Here is a 13,663-nt window from a genome sequence, read left to right as displayed (position 1 = left end):
TCCAAACAAACATACACACAAAGGTGCAATTTTGTTTGTTGTCCATAAAAGTTTTACAGCTTTTGCAGAGCCATTAAAAATTAATGCCAGGGTTGGAGTTTTCCATTCCATTGAATGGTGGTGTGCTAATCCCTTAAAAGAATTTGTAGAACTGTGTACAAACCGGCTTTATTGCTGGTTTAATCAACTACTCAGTTTTAAAAATAAATTGATGTGGTTTGTTTCTTTTAATTAGGCTTCTGGAACTAGGCTTCAATAGATTTATCAGAGTTGGAAGCATTCGGAAGATTGCCAAACCCATTTTGCCATACAGGTAAGCATAACCTCGATTACCTATATTTGACCTTAATGAAGCTGTATTACAGTAGAATCCTTGTACTGTGGCTCTGGAATAGATTACAGGACCACAGGTTAATATCAGTTCTGAGCACCAGTACCATTCAGCTTCTGGTAGTAATCTGAATAAGTGTAGCAATAAATAATGTGTGTCTTCCTGAGTGCAACATGAAAATCTTCGACATAATGGGCAGGATTTTACCGTCAGCGAGCGGGCCTTGCCCCTGCTCGCTGACGAGTAAAATGACGTAGAATGATGTCAGGCGGAACTCCCGACGTCACACCGCCCCATTTAAATTTTCAGGAAGATGGGGGGGGCGCAGCAAAATCAGCTGTGGGCCCGCCAACCTGTCAATGGCCAATTGAGGCTATTGACAGGATCAATTAAGCAATTAAAGGACCTGCCCGTCCAACCTTAAGGTTGGCAGCCAGGCCAGGAGCCCCAGTGGCAACTGGAAAATACATGAAACCTCATCCATCGGCGGGATGAGGTTTCATGTAGGGTTTTAAAAATTTTAATAAAGTTGTTATGGAAATTATGAACATGTCCCAACTCGTGACGATGTCACATGAGGGGACATGTAAGGGAATTTTTTTTTTCTATTATTTTTAATATTGCTGAAAGCAGAGGCGATCTCCCTGAGGCACTTAGCCTCAGGGAGATGAGTGTGCTTTTGTGCGCATGCGCGAAAGAGCGCACTCTCAATTTTAGGGATTCCGCCCCGCCCACACAGGGAAGCGCTCCCCTGTGGACATCACGCTGGGCGGGCATTAATTGGCTTGCCCATGTAAAATGGCGCCGCACCTCCGATTGGGGGCGCCGATTGGAAGCGCGCCCGCACACGCCAGCCCATTAACTCCCCCCCGCCCCCCACCAATGGGAGGAAAATTCTGCCCTATGTCTTTTTATTTTTTAGCAATTCTTGAGTTCTGCACTGTCAGTAAATGAATGCATAAAATGTTGATGTAGATCATTTTGAGTTTGAGAAGGCAGTTAAGACACTTAATTTGTATCTTACACATAAGAACATAAGAGCATAAGAAATAGGAGCAGGTGTAGGCCATTCAGCCCCTCAAGCCTGCCCTGCCATTCAATAAGATCATGGCTGATTTGCCCCAGGCCTCGACTCCTCTTTCGTGCCAGCTCCTCATAGCCCTCAACTTGATATTTCAAAGATCTTATCTACCTCCTCTTTAAATACTTTCAGTGATCTCACCTCCACATCTCTCTGAGGTAGAGGATTCCAGACATTCACTACCTTCAGAGATGAAATTCCTTCGCATCTCAGTTTTAAATGAGTGTCCCTTTATTCTGTAACTATGTCCCCTAGTTTGAGATTCTCCCACTAGTGGAAACATCGTTACAACATCTACCCTGTCAAGCCCTCTCAGAATCTTGCACGTTTCAATAAGATCACCCCTCTTTCGCCTAAATTCTAAGGAATAAAGGCCTAATCTGTTTAGCTGTTCATGATGAGTCAACCCCTTCATCCCAGGAACCAGCCTAGTGAATCTCTTTTGATCTGCCTCCAATGCTAGCATATCCTTTCAAATATGGTGACCAAAACTGGACACAGTACTCCAGGTGCGGCCTCACCAACAGCTTGTGCAGTTGTAACAAAACTTCCCTATTTTTATACTCCAACTCCTTAGCAATATAGGTCAAAATTCCATTAGCCTTCTTAATTACTAGCTGCACCTGCATGCTAACTTTTTACGTTTCATGCACAAGAGCGCCCAGATCCCTCTGCACTGCACTTTTTTGGAGTCTCTCTCCATTTAAATAATTGTCTGCCTTTTGATTCTTTCTACCAAGTGCATAACCTCACACTTCCTGATATTAACCTCCATCTGCCAAGTTTTTGCCCCCTCACTTAGCCTATCTATATCCCCTTGCAGATTCCTTATGTCCTAACCCCAACATGCCCTCCCACCTATTTTTGTGTTGTCAGCAAATTTGGATACATTATACTCTGCCCCCTCCTCCAACTCATTAACATAGATAGTAAATAATTGAGGCCCTAGAATTGACCCTTGTGGCACTTTACTAGTTATATCTTTCCAACCAGAAAAAGATCCATTAATCCTGACTCTCTGTCTTCTGTGGGTTAACCAATCCTCAATCCATGCTAATATATTACCCCCAATACTATGAGCTTCCCATCTTGTGTAATAACCTTTCATGTTGCATCTTATCAAATGCCTTCTGGAAATCCAAATACACTACATCTACCGGTTCCCCCTTATCGACTCTGCTTGTTATATCCTCAAAGAACCCTAGCAAATTATTCAAACATGATTTGCCTTTCACAAATCTATGTTGACTTTGTTTGATTATATTAAGCTTTTCTAAATGTTATGCTATTTCTTCCTTAATAGACTCTAGCATTTTCCCAATGACAGATATTAGGCTGACAAGCCTATAGTTCCTGCTTTTTGTCTCCCTCCCTTCTTGAACAGGCGCATCACGTTAGCGGTTTTCCAACCTGCTGGGACCCTCCTGGAATCCAGTGAGTTCTGGAAAATTTCGACCAATGCCTCCACTATCTCTGTAGCCACTTCCTTTAAAACCCTTGCATGTAGGTCATCAAGTCCTGGTGACTTGACTGCCTTTAGTCCTATTAGTTTGTCAAATACTTTGTCCTTTGTAATAGAAACTGTTACAAGATCTTTCCTCCCATTTTCTCCTTGCTTATCTGATATCTTTGGGATGTTTATAGTGTCCTCCACCATGAAGAGCGATGCAAAATATTGGTTTAAATTATCTGCCATTTCCCTGTTCCCCATTATCAATTCTCCAGTCACATCCTCCAATGGTCCCACGGTCACTTTAGCCACTCTCTTTCTTTTTATATACCCAAAGAAGCTCTTGCTGTTTGTTTTTATATTTCTTAACAATTTATTTTCATAATCAATTTTCTCCCTCTTTATTAGCTTTTCAGTCACCCGCTGCTGGTTCCTAAAAAATTCCTAATCCTCTGGCCTACTACTATTTTTCGCCGCTTTGTGTGCCTTAGTTTTTGATTGGATACTGTCCTTGACCACCTTTGTTAACCACTGATGATTCATCCTTCTCATTAAGTACTTCTTTTTGAGTGGGATAAATTTTTGCTGAGCATTATGAAATATCTGCTTAAACCTCTGCCACTGCTCATCCATTGACCTTCCCTTAGTCTATTTTCCCAGCCCGCTTTAGACAACTCTTTCTTCATACCTCTATGATTGTCCTTATTTAAGTTGAGGACACTGGTTTGAGACCTGAGTTGCTCACCCTCAAACTGAATTTGAAATTTTACCATGTTGTGATCGCTACTCAGTAAAGGATCCTAAACTACAATATTTCTCATTAATTCTACCTCATTACATGTTACTAGATGTAAATTAGCCTGTTTTAGGTAGGTTCTGCAACATATTGCTCTAAGAAACAATCTCTGATGCACTCCACGAATTCATCTTCTATGTTACCTCTGCCAATCTGATTTGTCCAGTCCATATACAGATAAAAGTCACCCGTGACAATTGTAGCGCTCTTCTTACACGCCTCCATTATTTCCTGATTTATATTTTGTCCTCCAGTGAGGCAACTCTTCGGGGGCCTAAAGACGACTCCCACCCATGACTTCTTCCCCTTTTCTATTCCTTATTTCCACCCAAATTTATTCCACAGCACAATCAATTGCACCTATATCACTACTCATCACCGTACTGATACCTTCCTTAATTAATAAAGCAAATCCACCTCCTTTTCCTTTTTACCTATTTTTCCAGAATTCGAACACTCTTGAATATTGAGTTCCCACTCTTGGGTCACCCTGCAACCACGTCTCTGTAATAGCTATCAAGTCTATTAATTTATTTCTATTTGTGCCGTCAACTCATCTATCTTGTTACAAATTCCGCGTGCGATCAGCTAAAGAGCCTTAAGCTTTGATTTTTTTATCATTATTACTCATTCTGGTTCTGCTTTCTACTGCACTCTTCTGCTTATATTTTCTGCCCTTCCTGTCACACTTTATTGTTCGCTTCTTCACTACTCTGCACCTCTGCTCTCTCATTTTCTTACTGATTTTTTAAAACTTTCCTTTAATTGAACATTCCCCCCCCCCACTAATTAGTTTACAGTCCTATCTACAACCCTAGTTATACAATTTGCCAAGTCACTGGTCCCAGCATGGTTCAAACGAAGCACGTCCCAACGGAGCAGCTCTCCTTCCCCAGTACTGGTGCCAGTGCCCCATGAATCGGAACCCATTTCTCCCACACCAAGCTTTGAGCCACACATTTACCTCTCTAATCTTATTTACCCTGTGCCAATTTGCTCATGGCTCAGGTAGTAATCCGGAGATTATTGCCTTTATGGTTCTGCTTTTTAATTTAGCTCAGCCCCTAGCTGTTCGCAGTCCCTAAGCAGAACTGCTTTCCTAGTCCTACCTATGCCATTGGTACCTATGTAAACCATAACAACTGGGTCCCTCTCCCCCCCACTCCAAATTCCTCTCCCGCCCAGAAGAGATGTCCTTAACCTTGGCACCAGAACTCTCTGTCTTTGAAGCAGAGGAGAGTATCTATTCCGCTAACTATGCTATCCCCTATTGCTACTACATTTCGCTTTTCTCCCCCACTTGAATGGTGCTCTGTACCACGGTGCTGTGGTCAGTTCACTCATCCTCCCTGCAGCCTTTGCTCTTCTCCACACCAGGAGCAAGAACCTCGCACCTGTTGGACAAGGGCATTGGCTGAGGCTCCTCCAAAGCTAAATTCTAGATCCCCATACCTGTCTCACTCGCAGTCACACCTTCCTGTTCCTGGCCACGGTCCAGGTAATTAATCTTAAGTAATTAATCTAAGGGGTGTGACTGTCTCCTGAAACACAGTGTCCGGGTAACTCTCCCCCTCCCTGATGTGTCGCAGTGTCCGCAGCTCGGATTCCAGCTCATCAACTCTGAGCCGAAGTTCCTTGAGCAGCCAACACTTGCTGCAGCTGTGGTAACTGTGGATCACACCGATGTCCACCAGCTCCCACATACTACAGCTGCAACACATTGCCTGCCCAGCCACCTCTATTCTATTTAATTAATTAATTTGGACATTAAATATTTTAAAAGTCAATTTCTTAACTGTGCTCTTCAGCTGTAATAAGGTCTCCTGATTTAAACCACTTGGCCAATCAAAAGAGACAAGGAAGAGATACCCACCAATCACTTACCTGTTTTCCTTTGATGTCAGACTTCGGCTCTGACAGGTAAAAACAGGTTGAAGGGGCTCTCTGCCGCCAGTTTTTATCTCCCGCCACCGCTGCCCTTCCCAGGTAGGTCCGCTCTTGTTATGCACTCTCTCTCTCTCCGAACTCCGTGCTGCTTTATGGGCTCTCTCTCTTTGCACTCCTGCTGCTTTATGGGCTCTCTCTCTCCAAACACCTGCTGGACTATGGGCTTCTCTCTCTGAACTCCTGCTGCTTTATGGGCTCTCTCTCTCTGCAAGCTTCCACTGCTTTACTCAGTTTATGTAACCTCAACTACTGCTTTTCCCATCTATCTTTTTATCCCAATTGTGACATCCTTCATCGTTTTGCAGATAGAAAATTGTGTAGAAGAAATGGGTGTATTGACAGGCACAAGATCAAGTTCTCCAGTGTCATTGTCAATATTTATCCCTCAACCAACATCACTAAAACAGATTATCTGGTCATTTAGTTCTTTTGCTGTTTCTAGCTTTACACAAGTTGGCAGGCGAGCTTCCCAATATTACAATAGTGACTACAGTTTAGAACAACCTCACTCGTTTGCTACAAAATACTTTGGGACATCCGTAGGTCAGGAAAGCAGCCAAATAAATGCAAGTTTTTTCTAATTAATTTGGTCACAAGCAAAATTTGATTACTGCTGGCATTTATTGACTACATTTCATGATTTCTCAACCTCACAACCCCATTAGTTATCTTTTGGTTAACAAATTGAAATGGTTAATTTATAATCCAGTTTTCAAAATCCTTGTTTTCATTTAAAGCTCTGCTGACCCAATCTCTCAAACTAAGTCTGGAACATTCTGGCAAGTTCTCTTTTTAAAAACTAATTTTGTTAACTTTCTTCTTCTTCCTGAGTTCTCTGCCTAAAGGTAGGTCCGACCCACAGCACCACAACCTCCACTATGGATAGGAGAAGGAGTCAGGTCCCAAATCCCCCCAGCCAGAATGGGGATCAAATCCTGTGCTATTGGCACCAATCTGATCCATGCTGGCTGTCCAGCCAGCTGAGCAATTGCCCCCACCGTCTTCCCTCCTTTAAAAAAAGTTTCCTGTAAATCTGCTTTTTTGACTGTGCCATTGATCATTTAACCAGCTATTTTCTTATCACTGTGAAGCGCTTTGGAACATTCAAGTATGATATCAATGCTAGTTATAATTCTGATCTTTGCCATCACCAAGTGGCCATTCTCCATGTCTGAGCCTAGGCACTGAGGCCCTGAGGCAAGGAGGGTACAGGGGAGGGAAGAAACAGCTGGTGCATGTGGAAATCCTGCTGCATTAAATGATGTCATTATAAGTTTATTCTTTTGATTCCTGCTTGATAGCCAGCCAAAGGGAAACAGGTGAACAGCAAGAGGTCATGGTCCTTATCAGTATCGATGATACTGGTAGAAAGACAGATGAGGTCCTGCAGGAAGATTTTAGGGAGCTAGGAAGGAGACTAGCAAGCAAGGCCTCAAAGGTAGCAAAGGCAGTCGCAATCTTTAGATTACTCCTGGTGCCACTTGCTGATGATGGTGATGGACTCTCCTGTCACTTCAATGGATGAAAGTTCAGCAAATGAAAAAAACTTTTTACAGTCGAGGTTGATGTCATCTCATGTGTGACATTAGACCAAGTCTCAATTTGGATAACCGATTTTAAATGCTGTATATGAAGTCAGTGTTTGACAGATGGATGGAGCGAGGCTTTGCACCATGCTCACTTATCCTGAAGGCGCATGACTGTGTTCTCAAATACTGAAATTGCTTGATTTGTGAAAATGGATCTTATATTTAAAAAATATTCTTGGGAAATATTGTGCTATTCTCTGAAGAAGGGTGTGTATTTGATTTGATTAAGCTGGGGAAAAGTGACTAGACACAGGTTGTCTGGGAGGTTAAGACATGAAAGGATAGAGGCATTCGATGTGCATTTGTAATGAGATATTATAGTGGTTTGAGGTACAAGTAAATATGTTGGATTTAACATTTGCATTTTAAGATAAATTGAGAGTTCGTTTGAATATCAAAAGGGAAGTCAGAGATGACAAGAAACATTTTTGTGTCATACAGGAGTTCTATGGGTAAATAAAGAGGGTATATTACATCTTATTGGCCTGAAAGCAGAGACAAGATTGAAAGATTTTATATTTGGAAGGATTTGAGTTTCAAAGAGGTATGAGAACGATGGAACCTGAAATGAAGGGGGGGAGAAAGATATTTTAGAGGTGCTATTGGTTGTAGGCTGTTGGCTATGTGATGAAGATCTCCTGGAAACAGCTCTAGACAGGGAGAAGATGCAGTTTGAATCAGCCATCTAGTCAAGCCAGAAAAGTCTTGGGCTTCAAAAAGCAGCCTTGTTCTGAAGTCTTGGATTTCCACAATAAAGTGGAAAAGAGTTTAAGAAGTCATGTGGCATGCCTTATTAAAGCTGCAGAAGTTTGCCTTGAGTAATATTACTGGATTTTTATAGTTAAACGTCTATAAGGGAGTGTTGCCTGGAAGGTATTTACTTGTACGTCTGACCAAGTAGCGAGGCTTTTGGGGCATGTTTTGTAAGACGAATTTTAACTGTAATCTTGTGTGCTTAAGTTTTCTTTTCTTCTTGTTAATAAAACTTTAACTTTTAATTTTTAAAATCGCAAAGTGTCACTGGACTTCTTGCTGCTGAGATCAATACGTTTTCTTCTTGTTTTCAGAAAAGAATGCAAAAAAAAAGGGTATGCCCCGTAAGCTAAGTTTCCCTCTGGAATTTGGTTTGCTCAGCATTTAATATCTCTGTGGACAGATGCTAATTCATTTGGTTGTTTTTCCCATGATTGGGATCCAGCTTTCAAGCTCTGAGGTTAACTTTCAGATTGACTTTTATATATCAGTTTGGGACATCTTGTGGTCTGGGTCCCCGTGCTTGGCTGGCTGTATAGTACTGCCTTTGGCATGTGGGAATCCTTCATGTGAACCACATGACCAACCCAGCGAAACTGAGCTCTGATGAGCATACTCTTGGTGCCAGGTGTACTGCACTTTGCAAGAACCTCTGTGTTGGAGATTTTGTCCTGCCATCTGATATTGCAAATAGATCTCAGACAGCAAAGATGGAATGCTTCTAGTTGTTTTATGCGATGCTAGTAGGCTGCCCAAGTCTGGCACCCATAAAGAAGTGGTGTTAAAAATCACTACCTGGTAGACTTTGATCTTTGTTCTGAGAGAAACTCCATGCTCTTTCCAAAGTCTGTGAGTGAGCCTGGCAAACACTATCAGGCAATGGTTGCTACTTGCTTGTGAAAATTAAAATAGGTTAGAGCAGATAATGTGTGACTGGAGAGATAATGCAGGAGGGAGGGCTTTAGTTCCTGGGACTGGTTCCAGGGATGGCGCAATCTATACAGGCCAGGCAGATAGCACCTCAACGGAACTGGGACCAATTTCCTACTAGGGTAATTTGCTAGAGTTATTAGACTGAGTTTAAACTAATTTAGTAGGATTATGGGAGCCAGGATGATGTAGCATTAGGTGAATAAACAAGGTCCACAAAAGATTGGAGTGAGAGAGAGCAGGGGTGGGGAATCTTTTTCTTATCAAGGGCCATTCACATATGGACAAAATCAGTTGCGGCCTCTCACACACACACACACACAAACAAATCAACATTGTGGGGGGAGCTTTAGTACATAAAGCTGCATTGCTAACTTGTAATCTGCTGATTTGAGCTCTTCCCACAGACCAACAACCATAGTCAAAGATAATGGGCAGAATTTTCTGCCTGTCGGGCAGGCGGGCTAGACCCAATCTCTGGTGGGTGGGGAGCTATGCGTTTCCTGTGTGGGTGGGGGATTTTCCCCAAAAGCGAGAGTGCGCTCTTTCATGCATGCGCACGAAAGAGTGCACATCTCCTTGAGGCTAAGTGCAGGGAGGTCGCTTCCATTTTGAAAAATATTAAAAATAGCAAAGAAAAATTCCATAACATGTCCCCTCATGGAACAATATCACATGAGATGAGAAATGTTCATAATTTACAGAATAATTTTATTAAAATTTTTGAAACCTTACATGAAACCTCATCCCACCGCTGGATGAGGTTTCATGTTTTCTCTATTTGCCGCCGGGGCTCCTGGCCTGCCCATCAACCTTAGGGTTGGACGGACAAGTTCCTTTAATTGTTTAAATGATCCTGTCAATGGCCTCAATTGGCCATTGACAGGTCGGCGGGCCCGTAGCTGATTTTGCTGCGCCCCCGCCTTCCTGAAAACTTAAATGGGGTGGATGACGTCGGGGGTTCCGCACGACATCATCCCGTGTCATTTTAAGTGTCGGCGAGCGGGCCCCGCCCCCTGCTCACCGATGGAAAAATTCTGCCCAATGTTTCTCAGCATTCCTTGTGTCATTCTTTTGTTTAAATTAGATGGCAAATTTCCCAACCCAGAAGTCTAACACTGACCTAAAGTTCACCCAGGTCTAAATTGTTTTCACACACCATTGTGGTCAGTTACAGATACAAATGAGCAGCCATGCTGTCATGATGTGTTTGTACACATCTCACTAAAAATAATGTCTAAAACAACAAAAAATAGTCATTTCGGCCATAGAAAGATCTAGTCCTGTATTCAGACTCTACACAAAAAATCTGAGCTAACATTTTTTTTAGAAATCTTGCTGTGGACCAGATGAAATTGAGCAAAAGTTTGGATCCAGCCCATGAGCAGTAGGTTCCCCACCCTGCACTAGAGAGTGATACAGGAAGGTGTTATGTGGGATCTGATTAAGAGGCCGTACAGTAAGATCTAATTCAGGTTTACAATGTATGTAGGTAAATGTAGAGTGAGGTAAATAGGGTTGGTGAGCTGCAGGCACAAATAGCCACATGAGAATATGATGATGTGATGATAATGGAGACCCAAAAGGGCAGAACCAGGTTCTGAATATCTCTGGATACAGGGTATTCAAGTAAAATAGGGAAAGAAAGAAGGGAGGAGAGATTACAGTGTTGATTAAGGAGAGTATTACAGTGCTGGAGAGAGTGTATCCTGGAGGGATCAAGGTCAGAACCTATTTAGTTTGAGTTGAGAAACAATCGAGGTGCCACTACACTCCTGGGTGTGTTGTGTAGGCCATTAACTATTGGGAAATATCTAGAGAAGCAAATTTGCAGGGAAATTATAAGGATGCAAGAACTATATGGTACTGATAATGTAGCACTTTAATTATCCTAATACAAACTGGTATACAGGACAGAGGGGGAAAGGAGCTTCTGAAGTGTGTTCAGGAGCATTTTCTTAATCAGTATGTTTCTAGCCCAAAGAGGAAGGAGACTTGCTAGATCTGGTTCTGGGAAATGAAGTTGGTCAGGTGGGGAACATTTAGGGGGAACAGTGGTCAGGGCGTCATAAAATCCAGATTATCTCTGGAGAAAGACAAGGAGCAATCTAGAATAAAAATATTTATTTGGAGGAGGGCCAATTTGAGCGGAATGAGAACGGACCTATCCCAGTTGGAATGAAAGATTGACAAGCAAAACTGTGACAGAATAATGGGCTGTGTTTAAGGAGGAGATGAATCGAATACAGCCAAGGTACATTTCTACAAGGAAAGGTGCGGCAACCAAAGCCAGAGCTTCCTGGATGATGAAAGAAATAGAGAGTAATACAAAGCAGAAAAAAGGGCACATGATAGATGTCAGGTCGATAATAGAAGTGACAATCAGGTTGACTGTAGAAAGTTCAGAGGGGCAGTGAAAAAGGAATTAAGCGAGATGGATCCAGAAATTTACCGTGGACATATGAATAGTAAAACGGCAAAAAGAGATCTATGTATGGAAGCAGAGAGCATGGCTGATGTTCTAAATGTGTACATTGCATCTGTCTTTACTATGGAAAAGATGCTGCGAAAGTCAAGGTGAAGGGATACATCCAAGGATGCTGAGGGAAGTAAGGGTGGAAATTGTAGAGGAACTGGTCATAATCTTGCAAACCTACTTAGAGACTGGGGTGGTGCCAGAGGACTGGAGAATTTTAAATGTTACACCCTTGTTCAAAAAAGGGTGTAAGGCTAAACTCAGCAGCTACAGGCCAGTCAGTTTAACCTTTTTTGTTGGAAAGCCTTTAGAAACAATAAACTGGGATAAAATTAAAAATCACTTGGACAGGGATAGAATAATTAAGGAAATCCCGTCTGGATTTGTTAAAGACAAATCATGTTTAACTAACTTGCTTGAGTGTTTTTGATGAGGTAACAGAGATGGTCGATTAAGGTAACCCGGTTGATATAGTGTATCTGGACTTTCAAAAGGCATTTGACAATGTGCCACATAATAGACTTGTCAGCAAAGTTGAGGCCCATGGAATAAAAGGGAGAGTGGCAGCATGGCTACAAAGTTGGCTGAGTAAAAGGAAACAGAGTGATGGTGAATGGTTGTTTTTTAGACTGTAGGAAGGTACACACAATGATGTTCCCAGGGGTTACTACTAGCACCACTGCTTTTCTTGATATAATGACCTAGGCTTGTGTGTGCAGGGCACAATTTCAAAATTTGCAAATGAGGATATAGATGGGATGCAAGAATGTATGAGCACTTGGCAGATGGATTTAATGCAGAGAAATGTGAAGTGATACATTTTGGTAAGAAGAACGTGGGGAGATAATGTAAACTAAAGGGTACAATTCTAAAGGAGTGCAGCAACAGAAAGACCTGGGGGTAAATGTGCACAATTTGGTGAAGTTGGCAGGATAGTTTGAGAAAGTGGTTAAAAAGACATTAGGAACCCTGGGCTTTATAAAGCAAGGCATTGAATACAAGAGCAAAGATGTTATGATGAACCTGTATAAAACACTGATTCGACCTCAACTGGAGTGTTGTGCCCAATTCTAGGCACTGCACATTAGGAAGGATGTTAAGGTTTTATAGAGAATGCAGAAAACATATATATGAATTCTTCCAGGGATGGTGGATTTCAATTATGAGGCTAGAGTGGAGAAGCTATTGCTGTTCTCCTTAGAGAAGCGAAGGTTAGGAGGAGATTTAATAGAGGTATTTAAAAGTCTATTGGGAACTATACAGGGTAGATAGAAAGAAGCTGTTCCTTTTGGTGGAGAGTTGAAGAACAAGAGGACGGGGATTTAAGGTGATTGGGTAAAAAAACAAAGGTGACATGAGATAACATTTTTTTGTGCAGTAAGTGGTTAGGATCTAGAATGCACTGCCTGAGAGGGTGATGAATGCACACTTAGTTTTGACTTTCAAAAGGGAATTGGATAGCACCTGAAGTTTAAAAAAAATGCAGAGTTACAGGGAAAGGGCACGAGAGTGGGATTGGCTGAATTTCTCTTGTAGGCTGCTGGCTCAGAATAGATGGGCCAAATGGCCTCCTGTGCAGTAACCATTCTATGATTCAATAATTTGACAGCCTGGCTAGTGGCCAAGAAAACTGGTGACAGGAGTTTGCGGCAGTTAAAGGCGATACCTGGTAGTTGAGATCAGGGAAGGTCAGACATTAGTAGTTGTGAGGGATTTGACTGGTAAGAGGGAGATAGATGCCACAGGAATTCCTGGTTGTGAGGTGGAGGGAAGGGGGGTGGTGCGCAGGGGGGTGTGTTGGTGGTGGTGAAATAACTACCTGTCCTTGCCCACAAGGAGTACTGGAAATGGCACTTACCTTCTTGACCTGGCATCTCCTGTCTCCCTTCTCCTTTTCACTGCCAGGTTTTCCAACTCTGGGGAAACTAATGAGGCAACTGTTAAACTTAAATTCCCAATTGTACTATGTGAGCCTGATTTAAATATGATAATGAAGTGTCCCGCCCCTTGAATGCAAGACCCTCACACACCACGAACACCGTTGCCATAAAAATGCCAACAGGTGCATAAACAGCAGGTTGGGAATGTGCTGCCCTGTCTTCCACTTTTAATCCCCACACTGACTCTTTCCTACCACTCATGGCTGGGTTAATATCAAAGCCTAATGTTATTTCACGGTTCAGAGTATCATGGCCGAATCTGATCCTATTCTCCTACTCTTGACAATTCAGTGACCCGTACTGTAACCAAGATCTGATTGACGTTTCTCCACAGCTCTGCCATTCTAAAGTGAACAGAAATTATCCATTG

At 42.3% G+C, this 13,663-nt stretch overlaps 1 protein-coding gene across 1 annotated transcript in view; it reads left to right on the top strand.

Annotated features, from left to right (window-relative positions):
* Positions 1–13,663, top strand: part of LOC121284649 (protein ZGRF1-like) — a 127,774-nt gene that overhangs the window by 54,392 nt on the left and 59,719 nt on the right. Inside the window, exon 20 of the mRNA XM_041200211.1 lies at positions 236–313. Within this exon, the coding sequence (XP_041056145.1) occupies positions 236–313 (78 nt within the window). The remainder of the gene's footprint in view (positions 1–235; positions 314–13,663) is intronic.

The sequence above is a fragment of the Carcharodon carcharias genome, chromosome 1, assembly GCF_017639515.1.
Source record: "Carcharodon carcharias isolate sCarCar2 chromosome 1, sCarCar2.pri, whole genome shotgun sequence".
NCBI lineage: Eukaryota > Metazoa > Chordata > Chondrichthyes > Lamniformes > Lamnidae > Carcharodon > Carcharodon carcharias.
The sequence above is the reverse complement of the archived record's forward strand: the minus strand, read 5'-3'. Positions and strand labels throughout refer to the sequence as shown.